The sequence below is a fragment of the Pituophis catenifer genome, unplaced genomic scaffold, assembly GCF_029215685.1.
Source record: "Pituophis catenifer annectens isolate HBS135680 unplaced genomic scaffold, rPitCat1.0.hap2 SCAF_2, whole genome shotgun sequence".
Lineage (NCBI taxonomy): Eukaryota > Metazoa > Chordata > Lepidosauria > Squamata > Colubridae > Pituophis > Pituophis catenifer.
The window spans coordinates 102,818,790-102,835,376 of NW_027256882.1; the positions used below are offsets into that span (position 1 = coordinate 102,818,790).

General features: G+C 35.5%; 2 protein-coding genes across 2 annotated transcripts in view; one reads left to right on the top strand and one right to left on the bottom strand.

The window, feature by feature from the left end:
* Window positions 1-352: 352 nt before the first annotated feature.
* On the bottom strand, window positions 353-11,744 carry UBE2B (ubiquitin conjugating enzyme E2 B). Its single transcript, XM_070937304.1, has 6 exons — window positions 11,486-11,744; window positions 7,090-7,170; window positions 6,664-6,689; window positions 2,526-2,615; window positions 990-1,078; window positions 353-705 (listed from the first exon to the last, which is right to left on the bottom strand). Exons 1-6 carry the CDS (start codon window positions 11,527-11,529, stop codon window positions 577-579), a joined length of 459 nt encoding a protein of 152 aa, XP_070793405.1. The 5' UTR covers window positions 11,530-11,744; the 3' UTR covers window positions 353-576.
* Window positions 11,745-12,885: 1,141 nt separating this feature from the next.
* The window catches only part of LOC139310238 (cyclin-dependent kinase-like 3), a 75,103-nt gene continuing 71,401 nt past the window's right edge, over window positions 12,886-16,587 (top strand). Inside the window, exons 1-2 of the mRNA XM_070934395.1 lie at window positions 12,886-12,946; window positions 14,672-14,853. Of these exons, the coding sequence (XP_070790496.1) occupies window positions 14,689-14,853 (165 nt within the window). The 5' untranslated portion in view covers window positions 12,886-12,946; window positions 14,672-14,688. The remainder of the gene's footprint in view (window positions 12,947-14,671; window positions 14,854-16,587) is intronic.

Sequence of the window (16,587 nt, forward strand, 5' to 3'; positions counted from 1 at the left end):
TGGGTGCAATTTCCAAGTCAGATGTAAGGTGTCTTATATTAGTCTACCATACAGGATTAGTGAAAAATGGTTGTGCAGCATGCTCCTTTAAAAAAAAGCATATAAAAATTAATAAACTTTAAAATCTGTGTCAAAAATAGAATAGTGACAAAAATGTCTTGCACTGAGGTTATGTATTTCAGCTTTACATGAAATATTTTATATATAAAACTCTAGTGATTTGTCCAATTTAAAAATCTAAAGAATTCAAAAATAAGGCATTCAATATTTTGAAAAAAGTACAGATTTACAAAATATGTATATTCTGTCATGAAAACTTCACACCAACATTATACACTTTGAAAAAAATACAAACAGGATATATTACAAATTTATGTAGCAATAACTTAGGTCATAACATGCAATAAAAAGTACATTAATCAAAGTACACAAGCTTTTAAAGTTTTGAAACTGAAGAGCATTTGCAAATGCATCTGTACGCAAGTCAAACGTGGCACTTGAGTTCTGGTAGCATTTCCTATCGCAAGTTAAATTGTACATGATGATTATGGGGTGTCTGTTAATGAAAGTCATTTCTTATGAATCATTCCAACTTTGTTCAACAATAGCTGAAACTCGTTTTTCATATTCACGTTTGTTCTCTTGATAAAGCTGTGCAGCCTGACTGTTGGCAGGACTATTAGGATTAGGTTCATCAAGCAGTGACTGAAGGTAGAGGAAGCCAAAAACATGAAAAATAGCATTAATTAGCATTAAAAGGATAATGACAAAATAAATATAGAACAAAGCAACACTGGGCAGAAATTATAGCTAGACTGATGTTATAGATACTTTGTATAGTGTTAAAGTTCAACAAAACAATCTTTTTTGACAAATGTAGTCATATACAAGCTAGCTTAGTCAAATAATGTAACTTACACCTGAAGATTAAACAGCTAGCACTTCTATATCAAGTCTGAAGAAAGTTTTCGTTATTATTTTTAAATTACCTGAATTGAAGTTAAAATAGATGAGACATCGTATGTTGGACTCCAACGATTTTGAAGGATATCTAAACATATGCTTCCATCTGCATACACTAAAATAGATATTAACATTATGTAATTTGTTTCAGATCATTAATTTCCCGTTTACTACAAACACAGAATAATTTGGATTCAATGATCATCTAAAAAAAGGTGATGCACTTCCTGATTCTTCTTAAAATTACTTAAAAGTAATTAAAAAATGTTTGCAATTTTTGTGTTACATCCAAACTAGCTTTCTTTTTGCTAACTAGGAAAAAATCATTGGCAATCATGTCTTCTGATTTTGATGGGAAAAATGAAGAATGCAATCTCTGAGAGTCAGTCCCCGATTTAACTGTTTCCAGAGGAACTAAGTGCTTCAACACCATGCAGAAAGTTTAAATTATTTTGATATCTTATTAATGCAAGTCAATAATATATTCCTCCCACGGTTTAATATTTTAGTATAACTTTAATTGAACAGTCCAGATATCTCGGCAAAGATATTCATACTTATTGCCAAACAATAAATATCTAAAAATGTATGACATATTTCAAAGAGACACCTAATTTTTTCATAAGCAGGACTAGCTTTAAGTGTAGCTCATATAAACCAGTCATTATATTTAGATACCATAACTTATTTAATTACAGTATTATTATTCACACAGGAAGAAAGCCCGTATTTTATAAAGATATGGACCCAAATAGTTTATTTTCCAAATTTTGGATTTCTGCAATGATTAGTAATTTAATATATGAGATTCAGGACCCATGGATTTCTAAAATTAAATCAAAGGAAAGTTGTAGTTTAATGTAGATTAAGGTTTATTTTTATTTATAGTAACAGAATGGGAGGTGGTATTTACTGTAGACTAATGCATCTCCTTACAACAGGAAAATATCTGACACACCTATAATTCCTTTATGATTCCATACAAAATAGGAAGTTTTAATTTCTCTTCCAGTGGAAACATATTCCTTTAAAGAGTCTAAAGGTTTAGTTTCTTTATGCATCTTATCATATGCTTATTTTAGAACATTTTTGTATCAGAACTTATATTAAATTTCACAGCAGTGTATAGTAATAAGGATAATAGTAATTTATTACTCATCACTTTTGAATTAATACATTGTAACGTAACTTTTAAAAAGGCTTAGCTAAGACAATAAAGGAAAAATATAAATTTAAGTCTGATTATATGCAGGTTCTTGGTATTTTGGCAAATGACTGAATTACTGCTTTAAGTTAACTCCCTACAGTGACTTCAAGAAAAGAATGTATCTAAAGAATTGTTAATAACCTCTAAGAGAGCCAAGAATTTATCTTAATTTCGTTATTCTTTTGACCTAAATGATTAATATTGTGTTGATTTTATAAATTATCCCTGGCAGATTGTGAAGAATTTCTGGGCTAACCAGTTGCCAGAAGCCTATCTTCAACATACAGAAATAGAACATTGCTGAATATATTATTACACTGAAGATTTTATTATTGCATCTTCCAATAAAATTTACCATTGGGATGAAACATCTTCGATAAAAACCTAACCGTTGGCGGTTTATTTGGGTATTCTTCTGAAAATTCTATTATTAGTTTAAAGGTTCCTGTGTAAAAAAAAGAGTAAGCAATAAGGAAGTGTGGCGGGGCTTAGGAAATAAAGAAATATACATATATATATATATGCTTTTTTTTTTTTTAAAGAAGTAGAATAATAGCTGTATATAATACATTCCTATGTCACCTTAGTCAAATAGCTTGAAACATGGTCACAGTAAATCAAGTGAAAACTAACCTAATTTTTCATTTTTGCAAAAACAGGGCCTATCATTGTAAAAACAAGTTACAGTAAACATTTTTTATTTCAAATATTAATAAAACACTGAAATGCAAATAGAAATAACATCAGCTTCCTCTAGCAATCCATCTAAAAGACTATGGACAAGACAAAACAAATTAAAAGTTAACTATTAACTATTTTAAGGGAAACACTGCAGATCCCTATTGTAGGGATATTACTACAGCTGAAGAAATCAAACACAAAAATAGAATGCAAGCTCATGTATGACTGGTATGACTAACCTGTTCAGAAAAAAAAAATGTAAACACCTCATTTGTAATAGGTATTAATTCTTCTGCTAAACTAAATGTTAGGACTTCTTTACATATTATGCATTCCCTATACTAAAAAAACCCTGCTTTGCAATAGAAAATTCAAGATCTTCTGTGCTTCTCTCCCTATTTCTCACACATGCAAACATAGAAAATTTAGATATAAATAGCCAACATCTGAATTTCATAGTCCTCTCAGGTAAACAGACTGGAAATACAATTAGATGAAATAATTCTACTTTTATTGTAAGGCTACATTAACAGAATCTTGTTAAGTCTAAGGATACAAACTTTCTGCTGCCACATTTAGCAGCCTAATCAATTAGTGCTGATCCTAAGTTTCTTTTTCTGACAGTTAAGCCACTGGAGCTCCTGTCTCAATTTTCTCATTGTTTCCCTGACAGCATCTCTTTCCCCCCTTGTTCCCCAAGGTCATCCATGCATTCCATTACACATACAGTACTCTTTCCTTTAAAAAAAATTAAACAATTACAATTAAAAAGGTAAAAACTAAAAAAGGTTTAAATATATAAAAAATAAAAGAAAACTAGAAAATGCAGAAAATGTAGAAAAAAAGTATAAACAATTTTGGTAATTTAAAATTGTTCTTTTAAATACACCTTCTCTTAAAATACAACAAATGATCTCTTATTCCCATATCTCTTTAAAATAAATCCTTAAAACTGTGCAGTCCTAGTCAGCAAAAGTCCATTATTATCAGAGTTAATAGAATATCTATTTTAACTTTGGTCAAATAAACCAACTTTATATTCCTTTAATCCTTTAATTCAGGAGTGTCAAACTCGTGGCCCATGGGCCGGATGCATCACATGCTGGCCCCGTCCCTGCCTGGTTTAGCAAAGGGGAAAATGTCCTGATATGTCACGTGACGCCATGAGTTTGGCACCCTTGCTTTAATTTCTAACAAACTTGATTTTTTTTAAATAATTCAAAACAACAGCATTTTCCTGCAGGAAATTCTTTCAAAATCTTATTTCAAACCTATAGTAGCTGGACCCTTAGTCCATTTGTAACTTTTCAAAAGGCTTATTCCAAAAAGGGATATTTTTTTTTGTCTTTAAACTTTTATTTAAAATTTCTTTTGCTAAGAATTGAAGGAAAATCACCTGGTGTTATAAAATAAATGTGTCAGTCTAAATTTTCAAATAGTTAAGAAGCAATTTCCCATAGTAATTAAGAAATGAGGTTTGGCAAATCTTATATCCATATAGGCTACAATAGAGCTGTGAGCTTAGTTGAAATCCATTAACTCTCAGCTATTCAACTTATAAATCGACCACAAAAATATCAGTTCCTGCAGTGCAAATGGGTGATCTTATAACCTCTCCTTTTTCTACACTTGGCTGGCCAGAATTCACCATCTGTCTGTAAATCACCACCACAATGTCATCCCTGCTCCTTCACAGACATCTAGTTCACCATGAATCCTCACTAGAAGCCACTCACATGGTATTCTTTTCAACACAAATTTACTGGTGGGGGGAGGGCTTAATATACATATAGATGCACAGAAATAAATCTTCCACTTTTGTATAGAATGAGTAAAAGTATTTGTAATGTGAATTCTTCCTCAGTGTAAAACAAAGTAGGGATTCATTCTTTCTTCAATTCTTTTGAAACAAAGGGATTTCAAAATGTATTAACTAAGAGTTTCTGGAGTGCAATCCCCGGTATATCCACAAACGTAAATATCACTGAGTTCCAAAGAACTATTTTATTATTGTTGTTTTAAGCCGCAGAATTATATTAATTTAGAGTTTATTTCACAACAATTTGAATTTCCACTTTTGAAGTTTTACTTGTAATCCAAAAATAATCCTTCAAAGAAAACTGATAAGTCTGTGGACAGTTTTAGAAGGCATTACTATATTCAATACAGTTGCTATAAAAAGGTAATAGGATCTATATGCTATGGCAGAACAGGAAGCATGTCATCCGCAGGAGTGTTGAACTCCCCCATTAAAAAAAAAAACAGCTGCATATGGAAAGCCCAAGTAACTTGGCTTGTGAATAGCCAATTACCTTTTTGAGGGAGCTGAATAAGAATGGTTTCCAGGAAGGGACAATTCACAATATTATTCTGCTCCTTTCCATTACAACAGAAGCCAGTGCCAAATAAATCTGATCCAAATTTTTTTGTGAATTTATTATACTTATAATGCATCCATTCCCATCTTCTAGTATAAATACAGAACATTAACATAAAAAGAGTTTCAACCATTAAACTGAAACTTCATTGCCTGTATTTGTTACTTAAAAGTACATTCTCATCAATTGTAAGTCTCTCACATATATACCTATCCTTCAACATGTTTTGAGTTATAAACAAGCATATTTCCAACTGTATTAAAGCTGTAAAGGCTTCAATTGAAAAGAATTGCAGAATGTGAGTATAGCATCTGTTGGTGAGTCTTTAAAGCAGGACTGATCCTGGAAACAGATGCATCTGCGTTAATGAGTCAGTGGCTGCTTTTCAGAACAAAATCTGAAGCATTGCACAACCTTAAAAATGCTTCTTCAAGACATAACATTTAAAAGTGAGAAGTGGGTGGGTGGATTGTATGTCTGTCACTGCCATAATAGTCTCATATTTTACTGTGATTGTTTGTATCAAGTTAATGTAATATATTGGGACATCTGCATTTTCAAGTGTCCAAAGATGAATTAGGACAATGTATTACTGACAAAACTGGAAATCTATATGAAAGATAAAGTGGCCCTTCAACCCAGGTGCTTACTGAATAAACTAAACAATTAGAATATAAAATTTTGGCCTAATGTTTTGATATGTTATTGTCTTTTGAGTCATTTTCCTCAAAATTCAGTTGAATCAGTGACCTCAGATTTGGTAAGGTCTTAAGAGAGCCTCTCACAAGTGAGAATCAAAGAATGGCTTTAGTAGTGTATAGAAATTTGACCATGCTAAAGAGAGGGATTTTTTTCTTCTGAATATAGGGAAACAATGCTTATCTTGCAAGATTCCGATGTGGGTGAATTCATTTTTAGAATGATCAAGTCTGGGATTATAACTAATTGCATTAATTGTGAACCATAGATTGAGTAGTACTTAAAAAAAAAAATTAATTTACTGCAGATTTTGAGTTTTACTCATTGATTTACCAGCTTATTTATCCTACCCACCTCTAGAGATCTCTTGCTGATTCACATTCACATGACAAAAATAGATTTAAAGGGTGAAAAAAAATTCCATATTTTGGTTCTTAAATCTACAAATGTTTCCTGCAGAATTGTTTATTTTTGTTCAAAATATATTTTAGCTTCTTTTGTTGCATATGGCAAATAGATTGATGTATTTAATTTCCAATTAATATTATTTGCCAATAGATAGTTTTCTCAATTGTTTTTTTGTTGTCACTGAGAAGCAAATGAATACTTGCTATATAGTCAGTTACTGTTTCTTACATATTATTTTTCAGGATCTGCTTCAGGTATCAAATGCAGGAAATAATATATAGGCTCATGAAACTAAAACCAAAAAAGATGAAGTTTAAAGAAACATACCATCTTCAAAGGGAGTACCTTCAGGCCTGAAAAGAGAAACAAGATCTATAGTGATTAATTCTTGCACTTAGTTATACCTGCACTATAAATGACAAAAATAAAACATTTATAACTAATCTGCTGCAATTGGGTAATCCCATAAATATATAGAATATATAATTGAAGATAAATGTAATATTCTAGTAGCTCAGGTCATCTATTTTCCTGAGTCCTACTTACATTTATAATTTGAGATAAAACAAACACCAAATGGGATTTGCTTACAAATGTTCAACATTATGACACTTTTATACTTAAAATTATTAAGAACTTTTTTTTAATTTTGAAAACTTTGGAAATACTTTTTATGTTGGGTAGTCTTATTTAGTATTTATATCACGATCATACCCAATATATATTTTCTTTACAACTGAATTCTTTACTTACCCAAAAATTACTGCATTCCATTGCATTATATTGTTTTCAGATGGTGCACCACTGACCCCAACAGGTGGATCTTCTTGTAATCTTCCAATAAACAAAATATAATATACAAAAATATAAAATCTGATAGTATGCAAACACCAATTATGCAGCTTGAAAGTAATCAGAATCATATTATTCTAATACTTTACTACTGAACTCTCAAAAAAACCGATTGACCTGTTAAGAAAAATATAGAAGCATTCTCTCCAATTTAAAAGATATTGGTCAGAATGTTCTTACTATAAGCAGAATTTTGTAGAAAAGATAATTGATATTACAGGTAGTTCTCTAAACCACAATTGACCCTGGAATCTTCAGTTGTTTAGTGCAATGGTCATTAAGCAAGACATCATGTGACCATTTCGCTCAAACACAACAATCCTGGCTGTCTCACTTGTGGTTGTTAAATTATCATGTGGTCATTAAGTGGAGCAGTGGTGGGAAGAGGCCCTAGGAGGCTTGGTGCAGGCTACAGGGCTCACCAGTGCACAGAAAACTGCCACAGGTCCAGGTGGTCCAAGTCTTCTCTCCACACCCCACCAGACTTGGAAGGCCTCAACTAGTTGCAGTAACTGCAATTGCAGTAACACATGTAAATTGCTCCACTTACCTCTGCATTTTTCTGCAGCTGCTCACTGGCGTGCCCAGCCAATATGGGGCAGATTTATTCTAGTGGACATTTGGAAGGGTTTTTTTGTTTGTTTGTTTGTTTGTTTTAAATCATGATTTGGGGAAGGAGCACTTTCTAACTTTCTGAATGATCATGAGAATGGCACCTGTTTGCAGAATCATTTGGATGGCCTTTATAGGAAGACCACACCTCACATCAACTGCATATGCCTGTCAGCAGCTGCAGAAAAACTAAAGGTAATTGAAGCAATTTACATGCACTGCTGGCCCTGTAACTGGTTGAGGCTTCCTGGACATGATGGAATGGGGAGCAGATCCAGGTGTCCAAGGCTGCAGCAGCTTTGCAGGTGCTGATGGGCCAGGTGGGCAGCTGAGATGGGGGAAAGAGACAGGCAGATGGGGAGTTGGTTGCAGAGCTCCCGCAGTCAGTTGTAAGGATCGGTGGACTGCCAAGTGCCCAAATTTTCATCACATGAGCGCAGGAATGCTGCAACAAAAGCCTTAACTTTGGGTGCAGGTTGTAAGTTCCTTTGTTCAGCAGTCATATTTTCAAATGGCCACTGAATGAACAGTCATTAAGTGAGAACTATCTGTACTTTTACATATAGTTATTTCCATGTATTGTGTACTGATTGTATCTCTCCAAGAAGGGGACATTTAAGTTTATCTCTCTGAAGCACCAATAAATTAGTACAGATTGGAAACTTCCAAATCTTTTGTTTGTATCCAAACAATAATCAAACAATGCCATTTTATTTTGGTGGGTGGAACAGCCTGATTCTGATGTGCTGTCCCATTCCATTCAATCCAATTACCTCTATGAGGTATCCCATCTCTCCAAAATACTCATATTTTATGTATCATATCCGTGAAATATCTTAATTTTTTACATTATTCAATCACTCAAAGTGAATTATCAACAGGCCATCCTTTACAGGAAAGTTAAAGAGCACAAAGTTCCACCATGTGGCAAATGTGTCCTCTATAATTTTACTGTATGAAACTTTCCTTATCCTTGACAAACAATTTAGTTACTATAATATGCAAATGTTTTTACTGCAGCATTAATTATACTACATTATTCTCATTTATACACTTAAAGAGTTCACAACCTTTTATACATGTTTTCTACATGTTTTATACAGAGCTGTATCTAAAATAAAACTGTAGTCATACACTTTTGTTTCTTGGAAAGAAATTGCAAAATAGTAATAATAAGGATAAGAGGAAATTAATAACATGATCCGCTAATCTATACTTCTTTGCCCTTTAAAACTACTCTGAACTTTATACAGCTCTGATTTTCAGGCATGCTCAGTTCAATCCATTTAATGTCAACAACACAGGCTACCCAAAGCCTTGGCTGGATAGCAAAAGAATGTGACCCTCTGCTACAAGGCAGCAAGTTTGCACACTAATGTCACACCAAATTATTAATTGCCATGTGCATTTCAGAGATAACTTTGGCTATTAAAGCTTCATTAACACCATGCTGTGAAAAGCCTTTCACTCTTTAAATTTTGTATTTTAAATGGGGATTTCATATGTGAGCGCTGTCATCTGAAGGTCACAGAATACATAAATGCTATTTACTACCTCCAGTTTAAATTCATAAACTTTCTCCCATTAATAACAGCATTCTGAGCCTAGTACAGAAGCTTTCTGACAAGAAATCACCTCCAGGGCCTCTATACCAACCTAGCTATTTTAGAAGGCACTGTGGAATAAATGAATTCCATTTTGAGATACCTATTTCTCATTTGATATTTAGTATGGCTTTCTTATTTATCTTTGTTAGATACCACAAATGAAGCATATTTTGCACTGTTTCTTTCTACACAGTTCTAGATCCAAATGGTTATCTAATGACTGAAGTGCAATTTAAATTCTAACCAAATATTGGGATAGAACTGCTCTACATATATGCAAATATATGCTGATGATCAGCTACAGCATCCAGTCTACACTTATAAAAATCACTTTTTTTTTCTTTTGCCACTCCCTCCTATACTAATTTCAGTCTAAATGAACATTGGACTTCCTATAGCTGTACTGATTTTCTAATTAACATTGTATGGGAGCAGCTGTAATTTTAATATAGTGATATACACATTATCCAAATGTTCGGTTTACGAGCTGTTGTTTAATTAGGATTTTAGGCTTTATTGGTGAACTTTATTAGCTATGCCAGGAAAGACATTTTGGACAGTTTTCTTAACAGCTTGCTTGAGAAAAGGGAATGGCCATATTTCTGCCAACTAGCAATAACAAGCTCAGATGCCTCCAGATGTCACTAAAAGCCAAGAGGCAAAGAAGACAGAAGGAAGCAACCTAAGCAAATACGGAAGTATAAGCTCCCCCTTCCATAAAGAAAATTAAATAGCTTCCTTGTGCTAGAGTTACTATACAGTACCTGGGATGTTTATTGTATTTGCTTCAGCACAACTGGCTTCTTCACAAGTATTTTATCAAAGAAGTATTTTCAGAACGATTCAGAGAGAAAAAAAAACACCAAATCACAGGCTCATAGACTATTTTCTTCCATCCACATTTTCCATTTCTTCCTTTCAATTATAGAATTCATTAGCCAGCCTGTCCCAGATTTTACATGCCTGAAATAGAAGCTGTGCACTATTCTCTTCGTATATGTATTAAAGAACAAAGTGAAGTAAATTCCAGATATACCGACAAGATTAGTTAAGAGATTAGAAGATCCAACACACTAAAGAAAGAAGAGGATCCTACTTTCGACTTCAGGGTTTCCTCGCCAGAGATTCAGCCATGCTGGCTTTTATTTTATTATTTTTAATCAATTGTGCAGTATTGGCAAAATGCTTTGTAATCGGTGAAGGGAAAGCATACCAAATAAACACTTGGAGCCAAAGACGTCGTTCACACAATCTATGGCCCATCCACCAATACCTAATGGATAAATGTTTTTTTTTTAATATCAAGTTTGCAGCTTTCATGCAAACGCTTCTAATCTTCTTGTCTGGGGTTTAGAAAGAGAAAGAAACATGCTTTCGTTTCCCCAGGTAGCTCAGTACTTGGTAGCAAATCAGTAGCTTTTTAAAGCAAGGCTTCTGGCCACCATTTCCAAGAAATAGTTAAAAAGAAAACCTGGCACTTGCTTTTTTTCTTTCTCTCTCAACTACAGGCGCCCCAGTCAGCTGTACTACGTGGTCAACTCAGTCCATTTTAATCCGGCTCACTTTATTTACAAAATAGGCATTAGACCCATGGCTTTCACAGTCTCTCATGGGAGGTTCTTTGGGTTGGGAGGATTATTAAAAACAACAACAACAACAACAATCCACATGCACCCAATAATCCGATCGTTTAAATCTCTTGTGTCTCAAATAATCCTTCTTTAGTTTTAGCATCCTCATTGTTTTCTTCCCTAACGCGGGACGACTAAGAGAGTGGAAATAGTTTCTTACAAAGGAGGGAAAGACTTTGCCTCCCAGTTTTTGAGCAGAAAATAAAATCCAGATTTCCTCTTTCGCTTCTTTTTCTCCACGAAGGCCCATAGCCGTCGCCGCCCGGAAGGGCAAAGAGTAGTTAAGTTCCAACCGAGGGATCCCCAAGAAATATATATATATATCTCCCTTTCCCCCTAGAAAAGGGGACCGGGCGGAGGGGGGGGGTTCCAATCCAAGCTCAAGCACTAAAGAAAGGATTTCTAGCCTTGGAAAGAGCGATCCGGAGACACATAGGGAGCATTTACCTCTTGAAATCCCTCATTAGCCTCCGCCTGGCTGGAGTGGACATGATCTTCTCGCCCCGATGATCGAAGACTCCCGGTCGCCCCCTCCCCCAAAAGCCTCAGCACTGCTCCTTAGCGCAGCTGCCTCGCTTCCTCGCGCTGCTTCACAAACAACTCTGCAATGGCGTCTCCCTCCGCCGGTGGGAGGAGGGAAAGAAGCCACCCTTCGCGACTCTACCACTCGGCCTGCTTGCGGAGGAGACCTAGAACGCCTTAGGAACGTACCACCGCGCCGGGGTGAAAAGGGGGAGTATCCTTTCTCCGAGAGGCGGCGGGTAGCTTTTCGCTCCGCTTTTTAAGCCTGAGGGGGCGCGGGCGGGCGATGTTTTGCGGATTTCTCTCGTAGCGCGTCCTGACTTTTGATTTCAAGATCGAGTCTATTATTCATGTTTCTGTATATTGACCACAGTACCCTCATCGTTAAGTTGTGGAGGTGTGGTGTAAGCCTCATGAAGAATCTAATTATAAACAAGTCTCACTGTGCTTTAAAGAGTTAATTTATTATCGCGTGAAAAATTGGTCGGTTCTTAAAATGCCACACGGTTATTTTTGCCGCTTAATGTGACCAGCAACTGAATCTATAGGTGTATGACTGTGTGTGTGTATGTATGTGTGTGCCAAGCAACGGAGTGCTTTTTTGCCACAATCTTCCAATGCCTTTTTTTTTTAAGATACTACCATTCTACGATGAAAACGGGGTTGCTTGGATAAGAGTGTCAATAATGCCCTAAAAACGGGTGAATATTGAAAAATTCTTGTGCTTTCGGACCACTTTGTTTTCTGCAAAAGGAAAAACAGTTAAGAAGCGGGTCCACATAGAAGCAATTATACCAATGCAGCTGAAGAGAGACGGGGACTTACGTGAATGAGTATAAGAAAAAAACAATAATTAGCAGAATGCCTAGTTATAGCTATGGAAATATCGCAAGCTTTCTGATTGTGTGCAATGAGGCCCGATTGCCTACATGCGTTCAAAATGAAGCGGATTAAACACACAAACAAAAAAAACAACCCCTCGATCCAGCATATTGCCTATTAATTTAGAAAACAGTTTTACGAACGTAACTACGGTGCAGCCGAAACCACCCGCCCCTGAAACATCTGATGTTCCCCCTTTCGATGGTGCTACATGAGGACAAAGAAATGAGCATTTTTCCAGGCTGTGGGCACTTGGCATCGTCCGGTGTTTTCAAACTAATTTTTGCCGATAACGCGGCTTTTGCAGAAACAGCCCATTAGGCGGGACAGCACGTCGTCTTCCACCTGGGAACTGACGTCACCCAGGACCTTGCCTTGCCCGAAACCTTATCGAACGCGATGACGTCGTGCCTGGCTGTTGACATAGCGGCGGTTGCCATGGAACTGGGCCGGTTTGCTTGGCTAGACCTGGGAAGACTCAACATGGGGATTTCCCGGGAGCAGGTCAGGAGCGCCCTAGATAAGGGAGGGCAGCTGTGGGATATCCTGGTGTGACGCGGGAAGGAGGTTTCTTGAGGCCCGGAAAAGAGCAGACAGGGTGGGGTATGCGGTGGTGAAGCATGCTCAGGTTGCGTTTCCGAACACTAGCATGGGAAGAGATGTGGAAAAGGTTGCAGACTGACATATCATCAAAATCCAAATGCAGGTTTAAAAGCAAAGGATTATTTTGCAGTCCTGTAATAATCCCTTTGCTCCAGAGAAACCTTCAGTATACTGAAAAGTACCTAAATAAATGTGCAGGGGATTAAATTGGATATGCATTATGCAACATCCAAATGCACCAAAAGGCACATTTGCAATGAAGGTTAGTCAGAAATTTCCACTCTGATATCCCCCATGGTGGGCAGAAGGATGCTTATGTATTTATGTAAGATTTATTTTATATGGCCAGCCAACTCACTCACTCTCAGTAACTCCCGGAGGCTTACAAGGATAAAAGGCTAAAGCCCAATACAAAAATAAATAAAATGCAATAACCTCCCTGTGCCCCGCTGGTGACAACAATCAAACGCACCATTTGATGGGCTTCATCTCATTTCCATCTGTTAAATGGTTTTAATGCTTCCTGCAAAAATCAGGGCATTAAGCATTTGCCATTTTTTTTTCTTTTTGAGAAATGGGAGATACTCCGTCATAGCAGAGTGTGCCCAGTACAAAAAATAAGTAAATAAGGATAAGCCGCAAAGAACGCAAACAGACAACGTAGTTCAATAGAGGGAGAGGTGAGCTGGTCCCTGGCAGAAATTTGCATTAGCTCTCCTACATTTCTTTGCTATTGACATTTTGATAGAGATTAATCATTGAAATGCATTCATCTTCAGGGAAAGAATTCCCTGCTCTTGATCCTCTACTCTCTTGGGCAATTTTCTTAAAACATTTTTCATGTTTTCGGCAATTAATCATTTTGGAAATGAATTTTCCTAATATTCTTATAAATAATAGTAAATAATCTTATTGGAAGAAGAGAACATTTTTAACAGAAAATAAATCCAGCCAGTATGCTATTTCTAATATATTATAGTTGCATGATAAATCTTGGAGCCATAATGGGGTTTGCAGGTGGATCTGAAATGAAAGCATTAAGAAATGGAATGTATCAAGAGTCAAGAGTAGGCTATAAATTAATTGCCTGATTTGAATGCAGGCTACCCTTTGTATTGCATGGGATATGGTCCACCAAATCTCTAGTCTCAACGACTCAGAGTCATCCTGGATTAGAGCTAAAGCCAATTTATTCAACAATCTGTTCTTTCAGTAGTCAATTTACTTATGGAAAATTGATAAGCAGAGGCTTGATAACGTTCTTATGTGCTCAGCAACAGTCAATTGGAAGCATATTATTTCTAATACTGGTGGGAGTAATACACCATCATGACAAGCAATTGTAGATAGCCTTATCCTGCAGTAGTCCTCTCCATAGAGAATAAATATTCAAAAACCCAAAAGGTAATTGATATTAATTGCCATTTAGTCTTGTGGCACTTGGATAAATCAGTGTTTTTAACCGTTATATAGCTTACTAATATAAGATGTTTGATTCTGATTATGTGCTATCAGGCCAGTATGCCTGTGAGTGTAGTCATAATTTATCTGCTAATGTTTATAAGCATAGTTTAAGAAACAAATAAAAATAAGACTGGTTAACAAAATATATATTTTTTCTTCCAGAGATTTCAGACTTGAGTATGGAGATGTATGAGATCCTTGGAAAAGTGGGAGAGGGAAGTTACGGAACGGTAATGAAATGTAAACACAAGGAAACAGGACATATAGTTGCCATTAAGATATTTTATGAAAAAACAGAAAAATCTGTCAACAAAATTGCAATGAGAGAGATAAAATTCCTGAAGGTTTGCTTCTTTTATTCTTTTGAAAATCAGTATTTTTAATAGAGGCCTGTACAACTTGTAGGGGGAAAAGAGCAACATTGATACCGTAAATGAAAAATAATTACAGCATGCAAAGAAATACCGATCAGTTGTTCACCAGCTAGTAGAGCTGTGGCAGTGCTAGAGCTGCCAGTGAGTCCTGGAAGCATAGAAAGTATTTGGCAGGGCATCTTTGTACTGCCAGTGGCAGTTTATTTGTTGACATTTTAAAAAATGTTGGTGGGCCACATGTTGTGTGAGGTGTTTGATATTAAAAATTTGATTTATAACCTAGTAAATACATATTCTTCTTAACTGCGTCTTACCACTTCGGGTGTCGAAGATACAAAATTTGGGTTCTTTAACTTTTGGCGGCCTCAACCACTGTTATTTGATGCAGTTGTAGTGTGTTTTTGATGTTGTCTCTCCATCTTCTTCTGGGTCTGCTTTGTGTTCTTTGGCCTTCTCCTCTTTTTGTATATGCCTTGTATGGTTTAGAATCCCAAGACATTCTTTTCAGGTGAGCAAACCACTTAACTTGCTTCTCTTTGTAATTTAAGATTGGTTCTATTCCAGTTCTTTCTCTTATGATCTCATTTTTGATTTTATCTCTTCTGGTCACTCTACAGCTTTCCTCAAACATTTCATTTCCTTGGTGACTAACTTTCACTCATACTTTATTGCAAATGTTCATGTTTGGCACTGGTAACATAGGGTGGGGATGAATATAGATACATATTAGTATAAGTAAAGGGATTGTGTTTATGCCAGACTTATTTTTGTGTAAGCCTTTTAAAATTATTATGCAGTTTTTTAAAAGAACAACACTCGTTTGAAAGTTCCAAAGAAATTAATTACATTTATTACTGCACGCATTTCTTATATTATCTGTAGTACCAAGGACTGACCTATTCAGAGTTGGCAGTATTTCTTTGCTTTACAGATTTAGATTTTTAAAATATGTGCTTAAGTATTTTGAAAAATATATTTTTCAGTGAGATTGTTTCAGTGAAAGTTGAAGTTATCCCCACTTGGCTCTGCTGGCTATCCCAGTGGAAGATTCCTCTTGGAAAAACTCTTTAAAGTTATCCTGCTGAAGTTACTTCACACCTTCATGTGGCTGCAGCAAAATATGATTATGTTATGCTGCTGTTTTAGTAGATAATAAACATAATGATTAGAAATACAGCAACTATATATTAATTATATAGTATTTAATAATAGAATTGTTTTTATTATCCCTCAGTTTCCGAAGCTTTGTTTCTTTGTAGTAAGCACAGGAGTTCCTTTAATACCCTCATGCTGTTTAACTTCTATATAAATCTGTTAGGTGAGGTGATCTGAGATTTGAATGTGGATGTTATTGGTATCCTGATTTTGTCCAACTATATTCCTCCCTTTTATTGGAATTATATGCTGTTGCGCAGGTAAGGGACTACTGACTGGATACTTGAATGATCGAGACATGAAATTCCTCTTGATAAATTGGAGGCTGGATAGAATTTGAGTTCTCAGATCTGGACATTTGAAAAATACTTATTTAGCTAGGATTACACTTTAAGAAGTCAATAGTTTTAGGGTGTTTTTCATCAATTTTTTGTCATTGAAAAAGCAAGTAACTTTGATGATCTGGAGCCCTTTAATCAGGTATATCTATTTTTAGTCAGGAATAGAATATTCATTCTGGTAGCAAGTTTTGGGCAGTGGTTTTCAAGT